Source organism: Melospiza melodia, chromosome 6, assembly GCF_035770615.1.
Source record: "Melospiza melodia melodia isolate bMelMel2 chromosome 6, bMelMel2.pri, whole genome shotgun sequence".
Lineage (NCBI taxonomy): Eukaryota > Metazoa > Chordata > Aves > Passeriformes > Passerellidae > Melospiza > Melospiza melodia.
The window spans coordinates 10,770,992-10,793,258 of NC_086199.1; the positions used below are offsets into that span (position 1 = coordinate 10,770,992).

Consider the following 22,267-nt stretch of genomic DNA (forward strand, 5'->3'; position numbering starts at 1 on the left):
CACATCTGTGTAGCAAGGTGTATTAGAGCACCTTGTTTTTGTTTACTCCTGGTAATTCTAGTCTCCTTCTTAAAGGAAACTGAAGGTGTTGTGGAGTTTTTAAGTTTTTCAACACATGTAGTAGCATTTGATACTTCACATTTGAAAAGAAATGCAGATTTTATGGTGCAACCAAACTGGTGGCTTTAAGGTTGGACAGGGGGAGGGAGTCATAAACAGTACCAAAAAGAGTTTACATCATTGGGTAAGATTCTATGTTATTTTGATGCAAGATTAATCTCTACAAGCAGAGCTAATAATGTATGTTTAAATCCTTTCACTTCTGTCTGTTATAACAGGGACATAAAGCCTGATAATGTTCTTTTGGACATGAACGGCCACATACGACTGGCAGACTTTGGGTCCTGTCTGAAAATGAGTGAAGATGGCACAGTATGTATGAAGCTACATTTATTTGGGTTGCTGATAGTGGGACCTTCTGAGCGAGTTGTGGGTTTTAAAGAGATTAGACATCATCAGGGATGTGATAGATTGTGAACTTTCTGACACACTAAAAATAGAGGGTGCAGTATAACTCAACATACTTAAATGAGTTTTTGAAATCTTTAATTTCCTTATTTTACAGGCTGCTAACTTTTCAAATTACCCTTTGCTATATTTTTCTGGTTTTCACTCTTTCTTCTAATGGCCATTTGAGTCCAAGGGGGTAGAGTGAGTCACCATCCCTGTAGATATCAAAAAGATGTGGATGTGGTACTTGGGCCACACAATTTAGGTGGACTTGGCAGTGCTCAGTTAACAGCTGGGCATAATGATCCTGAAGATCTTTTCCAACCTAAATGATTGTCTTGATTCTACAATTAATAAGCAGTTTGTTTTGTATGCCTTTGACAAATGGAACAGCAACATGATGGTAATTGGCCATCTTGTGCAGCAGATTGGATTTACCTCAAAAGGCTGAATTGCTTGTGACAGGTTTTGTTTGTTTTGCCTCATTTAGGGCACTTCCAGGGGTGCCAGTCCTGCCAAAGTATGGCATCGTTCACTGGTTTTGGCACAAACTCACATCTTGTTGAGGTTCTTTAGTCATAAAATGTCTGTCAAAGCTTTACCATAAAAAATGTAAGTGAAAGCCATTAGAATTGAGAACATATTCCTGGAGATTAGTCTGCCCTGATGGTCAGGGCTTCCCTACTACTTGTGCACTGAATAATTTCTCCACCTTATTCCTGTAGCACATCCAGTGGCACATTAGGCAATAAACATTTGACTGATTTCTGACAGAATAAAACTTACCCAGAAAATTTGTTCTATGAACTTCAAATGAAACTGTAAAACTCAGAGGTAGGACCTGATCTCCCTACTTACTCATTTTTCATTTCAAGTTCTGGGCAGCAAATTGCAGTTTGAAAATATAAACCAACACAAAGGAAAAATATATTTTGTCTTTCTGCTTTCTCAGTATTATTTCACTGTGATTATTTTGGGTTTCTGCTCTGTTCAGAATAAAACATATCAACTGATTTTATGTAGCAGTAGAATGGAACTTAATCTTTGCAGTCTTTGTTACTTTCTTATTATTTCCTTTGTTATGTTGCTGTGAATTTATGAATCTTTTCCTTCTCCAGAACCATGTTGTGGTGTCTCTGTCAGAAATATTAGTGTTTGAGTAAAACAGTTGCTGAGAGAAACTGGAAACTTATGAAAATTATGTTTGCCTTATTTTTAAGGTACAGTCATCAGTAGCAGTGGGTACTCCTGACTACATCTCTCCTGAGATACTGCAAGCAATGGAAGATGGAATGGGGAAATATGGGCCTGAGTGTGACTGGTGGTCACTGGGTGTCTGCATGTATGAAATGCTCTATGGTGAAACACCCTTCTATGCAGAGTCACTGGTGGAAACCTATGGGAAGATTATGAATCATGAAGTAAGAACTGCATTAAATCTCTTGTGTTCTGAGTTTAGGTTTACTGAGAAACTTATTACTTAAGGATATTGAAATTATGGTAGTTGTTTGCTTTTTCACAGTGTTTTAGATTGATGTTGTGTAGGTTTGCTGGTTCAGGTTTTAGGAATCTTGCTTCTCTGAGCTGCAGAAATTTAATTTTGACAAATTGAAATTTTTCTCTAAATGCTGATTTTTTTGTTGGAAAATCTAAGCAGTCATCACAAATCAAAATTAAAATCTACTCCAATTTCTTCAGTCTAGAGTAATTTCAGTTGTTAGTGGTAATTACAATCTTTAGATCTTATGCTTGTTGATGAATATAAATATTTTCTAAATGCAAATTATATATTGGTAAGAAATACAGGTAGTTAACCTATATATTTAAAAAAATACATTCCTAAATATGACAACATAAAGAACTGACTAACATAATGGGGTTTTAAAAGTTGAAATTAATTTAATCTCCAGGAGATCAGTGGACCTCTGACAAAGAATACCAGTCTCCCTTTATTGTATGATCTTTAATATATTGCAGTGTGTAAAAATCCTGGTGTGTCTTAAAAAAAATTTGCTTTTCCTAACAGAGTTATTGTAATCACAGATCAAACAGATCATTTTTTAAAGAAATTGAAAAGTTATTTATTGTACTTGAAATCCAATCTAAGACAAAAAGTCTGTCATTGAATGTATTGAATTGTACTCTGTCATTGCTCGCTGTAACTAGAACAACATTTGACTATTAATTTCGTTTTATTGGTGTAGTTAAATAGTTTTTTTGAAACTACAATTGTAAGTTTTGGAATTAGTTCCTTCTCTAAAACTTTCTGTTTGTTTTGTTTTCTAGGAACGATTTCAGTTTCCATCCCATGTTACAGATGTATCTGAAGAAGCAAAAGATCTTATTCAGAGACTTATCTGCAGCAGAGAGCGTAGGCTGGGACAAAATGGAATAGAGGATTTTAAATCTCATGCATTTTTTGAAGGACTTAATTGGGACAACATCCGAAACCTAGAAGCACCTTACATTCCAGAAGTCAGCAGTCCTTCTGACACCTCAAACTTTGATGTAGATGATGATGTACTAAGAAATCCAGTGAGTCTTTGTTTTTAGATATTACTAATGGAAGTAAGCATCCTTGTTGCACTGTAAGGTAGTAGTGAAAACTTACTTCAAAATAAAGAGAGAGATGAAAAATAAGTCACTCCAAATGTGAAAAATTCAAGTTTTTCATTTCTTGGCATTTTGTGTTATCAGAAATCATAAGCTGCTTTTTTAAGTGGTAGCATTTGCCAGACTGTATTACTGTTACATGGTCAAAGTTAAAATATGTTTAGGTAGGGAAAAAAGCCTTTTAGTTGCCCTTTCAGTTTACCTTAGCAGGGAGCTAGTATTTGGATTTATGCTTTTGCAAAGGTGAAAAAAAAAATCTGTCTTTACAAATACACATATATTCTCTGTGTAGCTTGCAAGCACAGCTGCCCAAGTGAGAGGACTTATCCTGCTACTTCTCCACTGATTTAAGAAGCAGGAAGCTGGTTCTTGGAGTAGGGACCATTGGTGTTGCACTCCTCCATTTCTGTTTCTTGTAGTTTACAAATGGTTCAGGAGGAGTAGAGAGCTTTTGTGGTAATTTTTTCACCGGTTTGTATTTCAAGAAATCGGGAGCTTTTGGCACGTTTTTTGATTGCATGTCTGACAGTAACTAAAACACTAAGACTAACAGCATGCATTTTGGTGCCAGGTCACTTTTAATTAGGAACTTGAAATTTTGGGTTTCCTTTTACTGGCTGCATTGTGCTTTGTGCTTTGAACTTGTTGAAATGCTGCCCTTTCAAGTGCCAGTTCAGGAGGCTCCGAAATTCAAGTTGTTCTATTAGGCGACCTAATCTGAAATAAAGCTTGCCCAGAGGCAGTGGAGCATGACTGCCAATTGTCAGTTGGTGTATTAAGAAAAATCTTTCCATTAGCTGTCTCTCTTTTAGCTGTTGAGGCTCAATGAAATGCCTTTCACTCTGTATGTGTTCTCTCTTGGGTTTTCATGCACATTGTTTTCATGCAGGAAGTGGTGCCACCAAGTTCTCATACAGGCTTTTCTGGGCTGCATTTGCCATTCGTTGGGTTTACATACACAACAGACAGGTAAGCAGAGGATATGTTTTATAAATAAACTTGTTTCCCAAAGGCAGCTGATTCCTGGGAATTCTCATTTTTATAAATATATAGAAAGGGTGATGTACATAGGTATACATGTGGCCCAACATTTATTCCTTGTTTGTTTTTTTTTCAAATGTCTGAACATATTTTGATCCTGTTTGCCAAGATTAGGTGCTTTTGTATTTAATGTTTTATATATTTGAAATGAAAGAAAGTTAAGGGATTAGATGTGTCAACTGCAGTTCCTTCATTGAGAGGCTGAGAGCAAGTCTTGTCCACACTGGACATCTGCCAGGAACTGTTCAGGATTATCTCATTGCTCTACTGTCCTGCTGGTAGACCAAGTTAACACAGAGGGTTCTGAGCATGGACAAAGTGGCTCACTTTGCATATCTTTGAAATGGCTTCTATCTGACTTCAGAGATCTCTCAAACATATGCTTGTCTCTTATCTTAGGGTATTCTGACCTGTTTATTATTCCCTTATTTCTCTTTGCTGGGATTTGTTACCCCATGAACCCAAAACATGTATGTCATTCTTTTCACAGTGAGATCATGTGAAACATTAACTTAAATCTTTGCCATGCTTTAAACTAAACATTTGGGGTTGTCCCTCAGCTGTCTCAGTGCAGGTACACTTACCTGCTTCCATTTCTGCAAGGAACCTGTAACCTTTGGCATGGGAGAGTTAACATTTTCAGTCATTTAGGCAGTTTGTGAAGTCAAGGTATACCTGCATCATTGAAGTTCTGCATGCAGGTATCTTAATTCTACAGCAGCATGCACAGTAGCTTGGGAGTAATAACTTTACCCTGAGAATTATCTCTACAGTAACAATTACTGCACTAATTGTACTTGTAAATTTAAGGTGCATATTTGGTGGAATCCCAGCATGTCCCAGCTATAGACTGCTGTGAGTATTTATTAAAATGTCCTAACTTATGTATTTCTTTTCAGCTCTTTATCTGATAGAGGCACTTTAAAGAGTGTGCTGCAGTCTGACACTGTAACCAAAGACACGGATGTACAGCGAGACTTAAAAAACACTTCACAAATAGAAGGCTATGAAAAGAAAATACGGAAATTAGAGCAAGAAAAGCAGGATTTGAACAGAAAACTGCAAGGTTAGTGTTCATTTTTGTTTGGACTCTTAGTTCTGCTCATTGGAATATATTCTATTGAAAATATTTTCCTTTCTTTTTGGATTTTAAGAATCTGCAGAGACAGTGCAGAACCTCCAAGGTCCAGTGTGTGTTACAGCCAATACAAGCCGTGATAAAGAGATTAAAAAATTAAATGAAGAAATTGAACGGTTGAAGAACAAATTAACAGGTAAGCCTCTGGCATGGTAATTATAGTAATGCAATTTATTTTGCAATAAGTAGAATTAATGCTCTTCAGCTGTTTAAAAAACAAAGGGTGTTTTAAAGCCTTGTTCAATAATAAGAGGCATTTCAGTTTTTTCCAGATGAGTGCTTAACTAGTTCTTCCACTTGCTTGGCTTGATAACACATACTAGCATGGGAAGTTCAGAGTGTGATGAATTGTGTGGATGGATTTAATTAAATATTTTGTGTGATATCCATTTCCCTAAAAATTTCAGGAGATCCTCTTCTCTTACTCCTCCATTTGGGGAGAGTATTGTGTTGGAGAGGTTTTACTTGGAGGCAGGTGCAAGAGACAGGAGACAGAAGTCTGGTTGCTCTTTAGTAACATAAAGGAGTAGATGGGGGATGTGTAATAGTAGTTCACATTTAAATATTTCTGAGCTTCTGCTCCCTTTGTGTTTCTGTGTTTGGTGATGCATTAATTAGGAAGCACTGAGCATTGCAGAAAAACAAATACTGGCATCTGTCCTGAGGGAAGACTGACTCACCCATATCACTGAAAATCTGTTGCTTGACAATGCTATTAGTTTATCCATGCAGACCTCCTGTTAGCACCTAATTTTTAAGTAGGAATCAGTGATAAACAAAATGGTAGTTTTGAATCCTAATGACTTGGCTGAGTTTTATAGAGGCCTGTATATTGTGAGTTCAGATGCTAAGTTGCTGATGCTGATTTTTTTTAGAATATCCTTTCCTGATTTCATTTGACAATATACCCTTTTTGTAGGTGTATGCACTGCAAAAATCAGCTCTGTTCTTCTACACAGATTATCTTCCCCAAAAAAGCTATTTTTGTGTGTTCTGAAATTAGGTTTGAGTCACAATAGTTAGATTAATGCTCTGCTTTTGCAAAGGGTTCAGGTTTATCTAGTTCTTCAGTGATGTCCTGTTAAATATAAATACTAACAATATGTTCTTATTTAAAAAGAATAATGACATTGGTCCATATAGGGTGGGAGGAAGTTTGTTCTGAAGTGAGGAAAGGAATAGTACTTCAAGCATTATAGCAGTGCTTGGGATCCTGAATACTTAGGTCCATTTTCCTGTTCTGCCATAGATACCAGTGGAACTTGAGTGACACAGTTACTCCCTGTGAAATTTCTTACATATTTCTTTGGTAGAAGTGGTAATTAAAACGAAAGAGAGAATGGCAGCTCATTTTCTTAGAATTGGTAAGACTGAGCAGGAGTATATAAAGGTAGCTGTGTTGGATGTTTTGCACTTAAAACCAATAATTTCAAATGAAATTTGTTTCTTTGTCATTGAAATTAAAGTGAGAACAAGCTGCCAGGAGTATGATCGGTCAGGTCTCCAGGTTACCTTGTGCAGAATGGTATTTCTTTCCCAAACTATTCATTAGTTCTTATCTAGAAAATAAATAGTCTTTGCTTGTCTTGCTGGATGCAGTAATGACTGTTGCCTTTTTGTTGCATAAGGAAAACTATTTAGGAAACACGTTATTAGAACTGGAATTGAAACATTTCAAGTTTATTTTACGGTTTTCTAGGGCTAGAAGTTGCATTCCTCAAAAACAAAACAAAGCCTTGTGCTAAGGCTTTTTCCTTTAGAGATCACAATCTTTGGGGCTGAGAAAAATAAAATTATTTTGAGGTATCAATATCCCAAAGTTATTTTAAATGGTCTAACATGGTGGGGATAGGAAAGAAGTTGATTTTCCAAGCAAAGTGATGCCAATTTGCATGAGTAATTGGCTTGTGTTATTGGTGTTCATTTGGGACCAGTTGCCTCTAATATGTATTTATCTACAGATATAAGTAAACTGGAAGCACAGCTTGCAGATGCAGTGGCTTTTCGACAAGAGCATGAAGACTCCATACACAAGTTGAAAGGACTAGAAAAGCAGTGCAGAGTACTGAGGCAAGAAAAGGAGGACCTTCATAAGGTACTTTCTAAAATGGTTATGTAAAGTAGTTCTAAAACAGTTACTTTGTGATTGCAATTTTAGTGTTTTAAATGCTGCTTTTTAAAACGATGCAGAGATGTTAGGGAACCTGTTCAGCAGTACAGTAGCTTTCCAAAGTATCACACTCTTATTTTTGGAAGTTGATGGGCTTACTGTTTCAAATGTGTTCTGCTAGATTAAACAAACACCTAAAGAATGGTTTTAATTAAGCTGTTTAATTATTCTTAACTGTTTCAGTAGAAGTCTGAGGCAATCAAGAGAGACTTCAGAGCCTTGGGATGACTTGTTAAGGGATCAGGAGCTCAAGTATTATTCTCCTCTATTCCCTCATCTTTCAGGGGATGATGAGGGAGGAAACAGCCCCAGCAGACACCTGGCTGGTGTCCCTGGCAGAATTAGGGGTTTTTGACCATAGGTCAGTTCACATGACACCAGGGCCTGCTGGTGACATTTGGGGTACACCTGTCTATTTAGGGGAAAAGAATCTTTGCACGAAAGTTAGCAGAGCTCATTGAAAGAGCCCATTTACTCTTTCTTTATACCAAAAAGTTAATTATTGCTCAAGGTTAATGATGACTTTTATGTAATCATTGAGTTTATTTCCTGCTGTGTAAATTATCCCTTTGTTCACTTCCTTATATTTAGCAGTATTTCAGATTTAAGTCAGCAACATATTTTGTAGTAAAGTAAATAGGGATTTGTATATACTACCTACCACTCTCAATAGTAGTAAAAGAAGCTACCTATATTGGAATAACTAGTTTTGCAAAAGTCTACCAGCCATATTGTTCCTGAGCATTCATATGGATCCAAAAGTAATGCATGGGCCAGAATTACTGGGCTGTTTCTACACTAGAATTTAACAGTCTCTCTTCTGTCTGTTAATCACCAGTAGGGATTATTTGCCAGTGTATAAGTAGCAGAGAAGGTGGATCTTTTAGTCTGAGCACATGCTTTTTGGGAATTTAATCTTCCTGCAATGCTCCTACTAATGGCAGAAATTTTTAGAATTACCTTGTACAGTATACATTTATTTTGTTGTGTCATTCTGTTCTTATTTTTTCCTTCAACTCTCGAATGATTTTATGTCAAACATTCCATTTGTATTTTAATCTTGTTAATTTTTGTGAACTACTTTCCGTAAAGAAAATAGTTTTTATACTTTCAATTAAGGTATTAAGGGTTTCACAATTTGTGTTAAGGAATCTTCCTCAGTTTTCTGAAAAATCTCACATTTGCTGCAGCCCCTCAGTGCTGGTACAATGTATTTGATGTTGCTCCTGAATCTCCTGTCTTCTGAAGCATTCCTTTAAACAAGGTTACAAATGTGCAGGTACATGGTGGTAATGTAAAATCAAATTATTTGGAAGTGAGGTGACTTTGTGTTGTCACATTTATAAAAAAGACTTGTGGGATACCAAAGGTAGCTTTGGAGCTGCCACACTAGAAGCAGAGTAATGGCTGCCTTTGTACCTTTGTATGTCACTGCAGTTGCCTAGCTAAACAATTGTGTAAATTAAGAATTAGAAATCTTTAGTAGTTTTACAAGAATTTTTTTTTAATTTTTTTTTTTTTTTTTTTTTGAAACCAGCAACTTGTAGAAGCCTCAGAGAGACTAAAGATGCAGTCCAAAGAGCTGAGGGATGCCCACCAGCAAAGGAAGCTGGCTGTGCAGGAGTTCTCTGAGCTCAGTGAGAGGATGGGGGACCTGCGCTCCCAGAAGCAGAAGCTGTCCCGGCAGCTCCGCGACAAAGAGGAGGAGCTGGAAGTGAGCATGCAGAGAATCGACGCTCTGCGCCAGGACGTCCGAAAGTCTGAGAAGATGAGAAAAGAGGTAGCTTGATAAAATAGTAATAAAATAGCTAGCACTCATGTGTTTCAGCTGCTGCTTACCCTGTACCTCCTGTGTGATTGTATGGATAAATTGGGAGTGTCTTCTGGGGGTTTCGTGGGGTTTTTATTTGCACTCAGACTGATTTGAATATTGAGGAAAGTATTCTTGCTGTATGCCCAGTTTATTAGTTCTAGTCTTTGGATTCTTGTAGAGTCTTGACTCATAGTCAGCTTGAAACCTGTAAAGCTCAATGAATGTCTTCATATGCTCTGAGGTTGGAGTATTCTGACTTCACTTAACACAATGTTTCTCTTCAGCTGAAATGAGGAATAGTGATACAAAACTAAATACATTATTTTCCTTCCTCTGTAGTTGTGTCATTGTAAGAGTAATATCTTTAAGCAAGCTACTTTCCAATTAGTATTCTAGGCAGTTTATAGTTTTCCATGAGATGAAGTGAATAGCCAGAAGAGAACATAAGAAAAAATTTCTGTGGTTAATCTGGAGTGTTTTAATCCCTGAAAAATCATGATGTTTTCTGCATGCTCTGAGTGAAAGAGAAGAGAAATTCAATAGCTCTATAAGCTAGAAAACTTGTGGCAAATTGAAGGGTAGTCTATGAAAATGTAGTGGATAATGAAGTTTCTAAGGCTTTTCTCCATGAACAAGGTATGATAGTCAACTAGGAATTGATGAATTGGTGTGGCATCTCATCTCTAGAGCAGAGTGCAGCAGGCATTCAAGTGTTGTTGCTAATGCAGTTAAATACTTTCATGCAGAGCTTTAAAAATCTCCTGTCTTTGTTCTTAAAAATTCCTCTGTTCTCGCCTTCATAACAGTTGTATCAATCTTCTGTTCAGAGCACAGTCTAGAAGTTAATTATCTTGTCCCACAGTTCTAAGTACAATCCTTTTAAAAACAGCTTTGCTAGTTCAATTTGAACATAGAAAAACAAATCTTACTTTTCCTGTCAGGGTATGAAACTGTACTGTTATTGCTTGAATTCCAGCAGTTGCCTTAGTTGGCACTAAATCTAAATTGTCTTTCTGGTAAGCTTTCTGAAGTCAATAAATGAATGATCACGCTTATTTTGTTCCATAATTGCAAAGTAAAAATATTCAGTGTTCATATTTAAAGTGTTTTGCAGTAACTTGGTTTAAAGGTTGATATTTTTAAGCTGCCTTACTTAGATACTGAGCCATGGAACTGACCTGTAAATGTGGGAGACTTTTCTCTTTCTCAGCTGCAGTGTCTTCCTAGTGCCATTTCCTTCTCTTTTCTGTAATAGAAGCTGTGCAGTTATCCCTGAATGGGCTTGATGTAGTTCACATCAGTACAAAGAGTCATAAAATAATAGTTCTCTGCATGTGACAGATGGATGCCTGAATCACTGAAGGCAAAACAATTATCATGACATTCTGAGATGGTTGTTATAGTGGTATAACTTAAAATAGAAATAAGTAAAACTTGCTGCTAGGCCGTATGGAGGAAAGGAAATGAATGATCCAGATAGTGTTATCTTGTGCTGAAATGACCTAAAATGACTCTTCACAGCTGGAAGCCCAACTTGAAGAAGTCGTAGCAGAAGCATCAAAAGAACGCAAGCTCCGTGAGCACAGCGAGGTTTTCTCCAAACAACTGGAAAATGAACTGGAAGCTCTAAAGGTTACATGGTTTTTGACAAATATTTATTCATGGCCTAGAAGCTGCAATAGTTTGGCTTTACTGAACTGTTGATACCAGTGGGAGACTTAAAAACTGCAGCATTACTGGAAATCTGACCTAACCCATCCAGATTTATTTGCCTTTTTTGCTTGAAAACCTTTACTTGCTGGGTACTAATGTCTTGAAAATGTTCAGTTTATATTAAGCAGCTAGTAAACCAATGTGATCCAAATTTGTTACCTCTGCAAGCCATTTCAACCCCTTATTTGGGTCATGTAAGCAGAGCAGTCATCTACGATGCTTGGGGACAGGCACCTTTTAAATCACTCCGTGCCCAAATAAAAATTTTTCCAAAGGGCCACCAACTGGCCAATTCTGACTTTTAAGAATATACTCAAAATAAAAAGATCATAGCTTCTCCCTGATGTCTTCTCCTCTTGTTTTGCAGTTGAAGCAGGGAGGCCGGGCAGCTGGTGCCACGCTGGAACATCAGCAGGAGCTTTCCAAAGTTAAGTCTGAGCTGGAAAAGAAAATCTTGTTTTATGAAGAGGAGTTGGTCCGACGAGAAGCATCACATGTTTTGGAAGTGAAAAATGTGAAAAAGGAAGTACATGATTCAGAGAGCCATCAGCTTGCGCTCCAGAAAGAGATCATGATATTAAAGGATAAATTAGAGAAAACAAAGCGAGAGAGGTAAGCTTTTGGGCATGCTTCCCTCACTGTGGATTTCTTTTTGTTGCATGGGTGCCTGTGCAGGCTGGTATTTCACCCTAACTCTGTTTATTCCTTTTTGAAAATCCTAGTCTATAGGTTCAGCAATGTGACAATGTGTTTCTATTTCTTGCCCTTCTCTTAAGGCACAGTGAAATGGAGGAAGCAGTAGGAACAATGAAGGAGAAATACGAACGTGAAAGATCTATGCTCTTGGAAGATAACAAAAAATTAACAACAGAAAATGAGAGGGTAATTATTTCACGAAACATATAATTCTTACTTCATTAGTCTCTGATGTTGAAATAGTCTATTCACTGATCAGAACAGGATCTGTGAGTATTCAGGCACTCTCTCAATTTTAAAAACTTCATTTTTGCCATATAAATATTAGAGATTTGGCTGCATAGATACTTTATTATCTTGCTACTCTGCTTTTTGGGGGATTGATTCCCATAATTAAGAGGACACCACCCTTGTTGATTCTTCATGAAGACTACAAAGAGAGGAAATCATTGACACACACTGCCTGCCTTCCTGGTGGTTTACAGTTAAACCTTACTTCTCTCCAACCTCTACACTTGATTTTTTGGTTTCCCTTATTTTAAATTATTTTATGTGAACTAATAGTTTCACAAAAAGGAAGCCCATCCAGATAGCCCAGGATGGTCTTGTTTGTTCAGGTTCTAAAGGTGTGTAAGCATACACATATATAAAAAGTCTGAAACTGACCTAAGTCACAAGTGAAACTAACTTCTTGTTTCAGCTCTGCTCCTTCGTGGACAAGCTAACAGCACAGAACAGACAGCTGGAAGATGAGCTCCAAGACCTAGCAGCAAAGAAGGAGTCTGTTGCTCACTGGGAAGCTCAGATTGCAGAAATCATTCAATGGTATGTGCTGGTTAGAGATCCAGATATGGCCACTTTCAACTTCTGAAATACTGCTTGGTTTTGTTTTTGGTTTTTTTTTTGTTTTTTTTTTTGGTTTTTTTTTTTTTAACATATAGCTAGGCCTTGTTTGTGTCTGAGACCAGCAAAAGCATAGTACTTTTGAGTGCTGATTTTGTTAAAATTGCCAGATGCCACTGAAACAAGTAGAAAGAGTCAGGGTGTCAACTTTCTTCAGTCTCTAAAGTGATTGTTAAATCGTCCAATTTGGAATATTTTGATAAATTCATTCAGGAAGTGGCCAGGATTTTAACGGTCAGCATTAACATATAGAACCTCACTAGCTGTACTAGAGCACTTAGTACTTCCACTCTTCTCATCTATATAATTCACTGTTCTAGCAAGCTGTGTGCAAGAATTTCAGCTTGCAAAACAAAAAGGACTGGAAGGTAGCCCTTACAAAAATTGAGAAAGTAATATGCAGATAATTTTCAAATAACAGCAAATCTCTGCAGAACTCTTCCTAATGGAAAAAGGGAGGTTTCAGTTTCCGTAGCAACTGCCACAATCAAGAAAATCAGATAAAAGAAAAATTTAAGGCAGGCAATCTGGGATGCATTCGGTTTTGTGTTGCTGGGAGAGTTTTCCCTGCTCTGTTTGTTCCTGCTATGTCCCTAAACCCAGCGCAGACACTCTGATAATTTGGTGGTACAGTATTTGGTGCTGTGAGCCATGAAACTGCTAAGTTATGGGTTTTTGTAATTGCACAACAGGGTAAGTGATGAGAAGGATGCTCGTGGCTATCTCCAAGCATTAGCTTCAAAGATGACAGAAGAACTGGAATCGCTGAGAAGTTCCAGTCTGGGGTCACGAACACTGGTAAGGAAATAAGAAACATTCAGGATGTTCTGGGCATGTCTGAGAAGCTGCATTGTTGTGCCTAAAGATAATTAATCCTCTGCTCTGCTTTATAGTTTTTAGGTACTGCTTGCAAAGCCAAGTAGGTAATTTGATCAGAATTTGATCATTACAGGGCGCAGTTGTTTCATACTAGTTACTGCCATCACAGATATTATACACTACAGAGAAGAAAAGAAATAATAACTTAAACCATTAAAGGGAATACAGAAATATACCATGTTATGCACAATTGAATAATTGCTGTTACAGCAAGACAACAAAGTAAGTTTTCTTCTGTGAAAAAATATTATCTGGCTTATGCCAATAGAAACTAGGGACACGCAGAGAATATGGCTTTATTTACATGCAGAACAATGAGACATTTGTGCCATAATTTTCCCATACAGTAGTAACATGAATTCCCCAAAATTTAATAGAAGAGCTCTCATAAAGGAGTATGGTTTCAAAGAGAAAAATCACTTGCATAAGGAAAGGAAGAGCCATTTGCAGCTTGGCATGGGAGCCCACATCCCCACTAATGCCAATCACCAGTCTGCCATCCAGAATCCATCTGCTGCTGGTTTATGCTCATGAAAAATTACTCACCCCTTCCAAACCTATGAATATGAGAGAATAAGAGAAAGTTTTATTTCTGTGAGCTGACATTTGTTTGCATCATCAGGAGACTATATTATAATATAGAGAGGTTTAACAGGAAGAAAGATTGGATCAAATGCAGGTTGCATTTTTATCTTAGCTTCTGCCTGAATAAAGAACACTGTCTGTTCTTTATATTATAACTAAGGCAGTTACTTCTCAACATAAAAAGTGCTTCTCAATTTTCATGGCTATTATTTACAGGTTCATCTATGACTAGAGAGGTATTCATTAGGGAATTTCAGAAACGTGGTCCACACTGAAAAATGTCTAGAAAAGCTCAGAATATTGGCTTTTGGGGTAGCAGGGAAGAATTGCATGGTGTGTGCTGGAGTATAGCATATGTTGTATGTATGTAACATATGTTAGATGTATAGTAGCATATATAGTATATGCTACTTAGCAAGCATAAGACTTGCTTAGGGAAATGTTCCAGGTATCTTGGGCATCTCAAGAGCCAAGATTCTTTCTTCCATTTTTTCTTCTCATAGTTTTGCTACTCTTAGTATGTTTTATGTTAGTATGTTTTACATTAAATGTTGACATTTATCTCATCTTTGAAAATCATTGTTATATCACTGTGCAAGTTTTACACTCAGTTCTAGATTGGACAGTGAAAACTAATCATTTCCAGTGGATTCTGTTTGACTTCCATGCTCAGCCATCCAGCATTTTGGTTCCCACCATATTGTGTTAATGGTGTAACCAATAAAATCGCTTATTACTTCATTTTTGTGTCATGAACACTGACTACTGACTAATTTTCATGCAGCAGGTGTGCTGTCCATAGCTGATTAAAAAGCATTCTTTGAACCAGTGTGAAAGCTAACTTATGTCTTTGGGAAGAACAGAAATACCCTTAGCCAGTTGTAGTAATGCTCAGTGACTTACTGCAACAGGATCCCCTGTGGAAGGTGCGCCGCAGTCAGAAGTTGGACATGTCGGCAAGGCTGGAACTGCAGTCAGCCCTTGATGCAGAAATTCGTGCCAAACAACTGGTTCAAGAAGAGCTACGGAAAGTGAAAGATGCAAACATATCTTTTGAAAGGTAATGAGAGTTTTGGTTGTGTTTGGGGATTAATGTGCTGATCTAAACTGCTGATTAGAATAGCAGCAACTTCCTTAAAATGGCTCCTTGTGCGTGGATATTGGACTCTGTCAGAAGGATCCCATTCTGCAGATTAGGCATTTCTTACATAGTCAAATGAGAACTCTGAAAATTCCTTCAAGTGAACACTTCACTGCTATAGTAAGTTACAAGTCTTGGGCATCTGAGAAGAAAAAAATAGGTGTAAGAGCAAATTCAAAGCAAATTCACTACCATTTCTTCAACTAACTTGAGAGTTAGACATGTTCTTGGGAATTAAAAGTCAACGTGCTCTTAGAATAATTTTGTTAGGCAGATACTTGCAGTGATAGCTAAATTCTTAAGTACAGTTTTAGATATCTAGTCAAGTAATGAGGTGTCTGTTCAGGGGCAAAGTAAAATAATTCATCCTTTAAAAAAAATCACTTAAAAAATCCCCAATGGCCTTCAAAAAACCCCAACATAACCCCCCAAAAATAACAAACAAACAAAAAGGCTTTTTCTGAAAGTCTGAGATGTAGGACCAGAAATTAACAATCTTGTGTACTGGCATTCCTGCCTTTGAGACATTTCAGATTACATTTTGATCACATTTTTTTACTGTAGTAAATTAAAGGAATCAGAAGCAAAAAATAGAGAACTGTTGGAAGAGGTGGAAGGTTTGAAGAAAAAAATGGAAGAAAAGTACAGAACAGATTCAGGTAATTAAATTTCCTGTGTTCTAACAGAGTTCTAACACAACCTGTGATGTTGCCTTTTAGCTAAGCCTGTTCTGCTTTTGGTTTTAGGTCTCAAACTTCCAGACTTTCAAGATTCCATTTTTGACTATTTCAACACCTCTCCTCTTGCACGTGATTTGACTTTCAGAGTGAGTTATTACATAAAATAACTACAAAATGAGATAACAGAATGATATTTTTAATATGTAAAAATATCTCTTAGGCACTGTGTGGCAGATTGGTATCTTGCATATTAGCCAAATCAGTGTGGCACAGAATTGGATGCCCAGCAGTTGTGAGTTTGCTTGGCATTTTGCAGAGAAGCTGGCACCTCTGGGAAATATTCTCAGAAGTTCACTTTAATTATTTCCCATTCTAGCTTCTTTGTTTAGGGTAATCTCAAACATTTGCTAAATGAAATATATTCACAGTTTTTTTGGAGGTGCTGGCACACCCTGTTACAAATAAGGAATTAAATGCTTTGCAGTTGGAAGATGCTGATTATTACAAGGGAAAGTTTTCACACAGTTCAAGGAGTGCTTAAACAGATTTGTAAAATTGTTGGCTCCAGATCTTAATGGAGTGGTTAGAGGAGAAGGAACTGGGAAGAGAATCAGAGGACCCACAGATGTTGGTATAATAATTTTATCATGACACACCCTGTGATCCTTAGAATTTAAATCATTCAAATCACAGCTCCAAGTAGGCGTTTCACTTTAAATGATTTGTGAATTCCCTGAGGAAGCAGCTGTTAAATGCAACATTGAATCACATTTCCTTACTTCATGAACTCTTGATCCTTGAAGATTTTTCTGGGTTTTTTTTAAATTTTGTTTTGCAAAGCATAGACAGTTTAGGATAAAACCAAGGGCTTGAACTGAAACAATCTGTTGGTGGAGTTAAAGGGGCTCAGGTTAAAACCTCATCAGCCTGGTTAGATTTTCTATCTGAGATGTCTACTTTCTCTTTCTGATTTTTCTTTTTCTTTTTTATTGTCACTGTTGCTAAAAACAAAAAAGCCTATGGACATGCTGTGATATTTTCATACAGTTTGTGTATTTGCTGTTCCCAGTCACAAAATGTCTATGCTGCCTTTCTGTTGGAGCAGGAAGATGTGCTCTATGGGTGGCAGGGAGGGGAGAGAAGCACGATGCATGCTACTTTCTCAATACTAGCTTTACCTACTGACCTTGATATTTTAAAACATTGTTTTTAAAAGTACCAGATAGATGTAAAACAATAACATGTAAAATATCAAGCCCATAACTAAATAAGGTTCCATTCTGTGGATCCTGAAATAAGTACATATTCTCTGTGGAAATGCAGGCGGCATTTTCTGATGAATTACATTAAAATTGCTGATACCATGCTTAATAACTTACATTAACCTTTTTTTTTTCACATGTACTTATAAATATATTTTGTATCCACTGCTTTGGGGTTAACTTAGTTTGAATGAGTTTCATTTGGCCATATAAAATTTTATTTAGCTAGTCAACTAATATTCTATCTGAAGTTTTCCTGTGGGTGATAAGCGATCGTTTTTATCCCTCATATCTGTTACAACAAAGGATTCTGTTTCTTCTTCGTCTACATCTTCTCTGCTAGCCTTTTGGGAAGAAGTAAGTTTTTGCTAGTAGTTTTGTGTCCTTATTTTGTTGTGACCTGTCTTAGTAAGAATGGCCCTCTAAAACTAGATATTTTGCTTCCTTAATTTCTCTGTAACTTAATCCACTAAACCTCTTTGAGGCTTACTGTTTTATAGTTTGACTATATAGCTAAAGCTGAATCACACAATATTTTGAAATTATTCATATTACATAATCATGCAATTTGATCTTAAATGGCCCAGCCCTTCCAATCAGTTTGGAACAAAACAAAAATAACAAGTATCTGAACAAATTGAGTGAGCTAACTGGAGATGTCTTCCTGTCTAAACTGGCTGGGAAGTGAGTGATTCATTACTTGTTGCCTTTAGTGCTAATTACATCATTGATGTGAAGTCTAATCTCATGTTTGTTAATCACAGTTTTCATGATGTCCTGAGAGTACAGTAATACAGAATCCTACTTCCACACCCAGCTGCTTTAGCTCTGCAATTGTAGCATACTTCCCCCTTGTGCTGGCAATTAGTAGTTGCTAATTTAAGTGTGAAATTAATAGATGGCTTGTAATGGATGCTAGCTTTAAATGTTAGTGAAATATAAGGCACTGTAATTAATTAGACATGATTCTTTTAATGATGGAGGCCAATCATTCTTAAACAATTTTTTAAAAGATTGAGTATTACTACTTGAAGATTTTTTTCTTGTGGCAGGTTTGCTGGCTTCTGTATGCTAGAAAAATCCTAGTGTAGTAAGCTACCATGAGAAATCAGCTATTTTAGGGATGATTGCCAGGCTACTCAAACATCATTCCATACCTGCAAGCAAGAGATTAGACACAGCCTTGCTGGGAGAATGCAGCTGTTAGAGCATTTATGCTGTCTACTGTGAGATTTTGCATTTCAGTACTTCCAGCTTTTCCATCAGGTGTGAGGGTTTGTTTTGAGGAAAGATCTTTTTCAGAGTGGATGTTAAATGTATGTGTACTTCATATAGAAATCAGCACCGGGTCTTGTTTCCATTTTGTTGACACAAGGACACTTCATCAGATATGTGGTGTCTAATCTAACATGTTTGCTGTCCTTTTGCAGACCAGCTCTATTAGTGAGCAGGAAATGCAGGGTTCCAAGTCAGAGGTTTCACCATCTACTTCAGTTGTAACTGCAGAGCAGCAACAAGAAGTAAGAGACCTGTTATTTTACCCTGAGGAGTATTTCACCAGAAAGTCTCTCTGTCTTGTTCATGATAAATACATACTGCAGCATTCATTATGAAGAAGCAGGATTGAATGCTGCATATTTGCAATGTCTCAGTGTTAATTGCATCTGCTTTGAGGACAGTTGCAAATGAAACCTTTTCACTGGCTTTGTGTATGTTGATGTACCTCATTTTCATGTTTTCTGTATTGCTGCTTGTTTGTTAGTGTGCAGGCTTTCCTGTGAGTGCTTTAAAACACAATCTGTTTCTCTTAAATCAGAATGGCAATGTTTACGATTATTAAATTATTGATAATTTTCAAAAAAGGAAAAAAAATCAGAACAATAAGCTTTGCCACCCCAATTTTGAAACAAATTCTTGCAGCCTTATTTTGCTCAATTACAGTTTCTTGTGATTCAGGAACCAATTCGGCTTCAGAGGATGCCTGCTGCTCCTTCCCCCACCATTCAGTCCATTTCTCTAGCTGTACCAAAGGTAGGGGGACTGTGCTAACCTTATTCTAAAGAACAAAGGAAAAAAATATCATTTATAAATGAGCCCTCTGTGTTTTCTTGTCCTGTTTGGGTTTGTCATGTTTGTGTTTTTGTTAGGTCTGTGTTTTTAATCAAATGCTTCCACATGCACATCATCAGTGGGTTTTGTTTTGTTGGAGGGGATGACAAAACGTGGTTGTAGTTTTGGGTCTGACTGTCTTTTGGAGTTGGAAATAAAACTGTTACTGTTGTCTTGCAGCACCTGCTACAAGATGCACTTACATAAAAGAAGCCCAGCTTCATAATGTACACACTGATCTACTGGAGGGTGGTGGAGGGAGGTGCTTGCATTACTCAAGCCCAGAAAATAATGAGTTTTATAATCCTGAATGTATCTTTCAGCCTAAAGCTCACCAGCTCAATATCAAGTCATTCACCAGCCCCACTCAGTGTAGTCATTGCACCTCTCTCATGGTGGGATTAGTTCGACAAGGTTATGCCTGTGACGGTGAGTTGGTGAATTTTGTTGTAAATTTTCAGCAAACCCCTCAAAAATGCCAATGTATTTTAAGAAAACCATTTCTTTGGGGAGGGAATGAAAGAGAGGGGTGGCTGCCACTGGATGATTTTCCTTTCTGTTGCATCACAGCATATTCCTGAAGTCTCTTTAGTAGAATGATGAAGTATGGTTTCCTTGCATATTGTATAATATTAATTAATTCTATTACCATTAGTGCAGGGCAGGGGGTAGGGAAGACAGGACTGGTTTTTCTGTTGTACTAGAGAAAACTCCAGGAATGATCTGGTGACATGAATCTGATTATGTCTATTTTATGCTGTTCTGGCCATAAACCCCATATGTTGGGAGGACTGTTTGCTCTGTTATTTGGCTTGTAGCCTGTCTTGCTGTCCATTAGTTTTATTTAAAATGCTTTCTCTGATGCATGTATCACTACTGAATTCCATGTTCAAGTATATGGAGGTATTTTCATTTGAAAATACTTTCTGTATATTGATTAGACACATGAGCTCAGTTAAATAGGCCATAAATTCATATAGTATACATACTACAGTATAAATAACTTTATTTCTGTGCCCAGCTTAGTTCTTGCTAGTGGCAGCCTCTCCACTGACACCCTCAGTATCACATGTAGATTGCCTCATCTGCCCTTCAGGGCTTTTTTCCTGGCAGATCTTCTGGTGGCAGTTCTTCCCCAGGAGAACCTATCACTCTGCCAGCACTTGCCCTGGGGCTGCCTTTTGTCTCCTGTTGCTGACAGTTCTGAGCTCTTGTTTTGCATCTCTTCTTGCAAGCTTGAAACTGTCTTTTTCTTTTAGTGCAGCTAGGGGCTTCACTCTTCTTTTGTCTTGTGTATTTTGATAAGCTCTGCATCATTAGTTCTCCATTTTGCCTAATCTACAGCAGCTCTTGATTGCTACAGAAAAAAACTAAAATCACATTGATATAAAAATAGATATGATTCCAGTAGAACAAAATTTTGCCAAACGTTCCCCTCTCAATCACTTGCATTTCCCAATTCATTCTCTTTCTAATCCTGGAGACTGTGGTAAAATACAGCTACACTTACAGAAGACTGGAACTGACTCTATCCTGTGGATTTTCCCTGTTCTGTAACTGGTGTACCTCGATATCCACAGTCCCAAATAATCATGATGCCTCCTCAAAGAGCTGAATTTATTACCTGATTTTGAGGAGCACCTACAGTTCTTTGTGGGTGTGACTTTGGTAACCCCTGCCCTCCTGGGATTAGACAGTAGCTCAAAAAACAAGCCAGGCAACCTGATCTGAGCTGCCCCCTCTGCTGTCTCCTCCCTCAGGCATCATGAGGAGCTTTGTTGCCCTGTCTGTGGCTGTAGCAGAAGCAGACTGTTTCCAGTTTTTTGGAATCCTTTGAAACTTCAGAATTACAGAACAAGATGTACCTAGGATATCTGCCAGATTCTCACTTCTGAGAATATGGTTAGGAGGAAACACACAGGACAGCTCAGAGTGTTGTGCCCCTCTCTTCCTGCCTTCCCAAGCTTCCTGGTAGAAACAGGGTAGCTGGGACAAACAAAGTAAAATCTCAGTGGAAGGATCTCACCCCTAAGCTGTGGGTCAGATGATATAACACATGAACTCATTCCACAGTTCTTGTAGTCTGTCTCATGTGAAATGGCATGTATTAGGAGGTTTTTCTGTGTACTGCTTCTGTGTGAAGTGCTCTGTAGACGAGACCTAGAGACCTCTGGCCTTTGCTGGTGCAGCACAAAGTGGTGCAAATGGTAAGAAAGCATTCAATGCTAGTTTGCTCCTTACTTGAATTTACTGGAACTCTGGCAATAGGTTTATATGACTCTTTCATCATGCAGTATTTCAGTCCTTGTCCCTGGTTTCTACTTTATTTATGCTTTATTTATGTCTGTCTTGTGTTTAATAGTTTAACTCTTTCTATTTTTTGATCAGTTTAATTTTACTTTGTTTTTGCAGTGTTCTTGCATATGTGGATCAAATTAAACACCTATTAGCACTACCCTAATTTTTATTCCTTCTTTATTAACACTGTTTCTCTTTTGTGACTGGATTAGTTGGTGCTTAACACCAGCAAGGCTGCCCAACTCCTTAAATTTTCCTTTAAATGTGGACTCAGTTCCTGCCCTTTATGAACATAATAGGCTAAAAAGAGGAAATAAAAGCACTTAAGAGAGTCTCATACAATATCTAGTTGTGTTCACTTCTTCAGCCTAGTGAGCTATTTCACTATTTGACTGCCAGTTTCAGTGTGATTAATTAATTTGCTGAGTGCAGACTATGTTAATGACCTGTAATGATTGACTCATACACACATTTCACTGTGAATTTTCTCTTTTGTACTTAGTGTGTTCATTTGCATGCCATGTTTCCTGCAAGGACAGTGCACCTCAGGTCTGCCCTATACCCCCTGAACAAGCCAAAAGGCCTCTTGGAGTAGATGTGCAAAGAGGAATAGGAACAGCCTACAAAGGTTATGTCAAGGTAACAGTCTTTTCTTGGACAAGAGAAGAATCCTTAACTTCACTTACAGCTCTACAGCTTGGAACCTCTAAGTATGT

At 37.5% G+C, this 22,267-nt stretch overlaps 1 protein-coding gene across 14 annotated transcripts in view; it reads left to right on the forward strand.

The window, feature by feature from the left end:
- CDC42BPB (CDC42 binding protein kinase beta) overlaps nt 1–22,267 on the forward strand; it is a 90,840-nt gene that overhangs the window by 50,485 nt on the left and 18,088 nt on the right. For 4 of the 14 annotated variants that reach the window (XM_063159901.1, XM_063159900.1, XM_063159904.1 and 1 more), the window contains exons 6-26: nt 339–432; nt 1,731–1,931; nt 2,797–3,045; nt 4,013–4,092; nt 5,064–5,230; nt 5,319–5,438; nt 7,264–7,397; nt 9,010–9,252; nt 10,807–10,917; nt 11,366–11,610; nt 11,775–11,880; nt 12,395–12,519; nt 13,290–13,395; nt 14,973–15,121; nt 15,767–15,861; nt 15,949–16,028; nt 17,451–17,501; nt 18,575–18,664; nt 19,086–19,175; nt 19,577–19,682; nt 22,054–22,190. In XM_063159901.1, coding sequence (XP_063015971.1) covers nt 339–432; nt 1,731–1,931; nt 2,797–3,045; nt 4,013–4,092; nt 5,064–5,230; nt 5,319–5,438; nt 7,264–7,397; nt 9,010–9,252; nt 10,807–10,917; nt 11,366–11,610; nt 11,775–11,880; nt 12,395–12,519; nt 13,290–13,395; nt 14,973–15,121; nt 15,767–15,861; nt 15,949–16,028; nt 17,451–17,501; nt 18,575–18,664; nt 19,086–19,175; nt 19,577–19,682; nt 22,054–22,190 — 2,779 coding nt within the window. The remainder of the gene's footprint in view (nt 1–338; nt 433–1,730; nt 1,932–2,796; nt 3,046–4,012; nt 4,093–5,063; nt 5,231–5,318; nt 5,439–7,263; nt 7,398–9,009; nt 9,253–10,806; nt 10,918–11,365; nt 11,611–11,774; nt 11,881–12,394; nt 12,520–13,289; nt 13,396–14,972; nt 15,122–15,766; nt 15,862–15,948; nt 16,029–17,450; nt 17,502–18,574; nt 18,665–19,085; nt 19,176–19,576; nt 19,683–22,053; nt 22,191–22,267) is intronic. The other 10 variants (XM_063159907.1, XM_063159906.1, XM_063159911.1 and 7 more) reach the window with 5 other exon arrangements.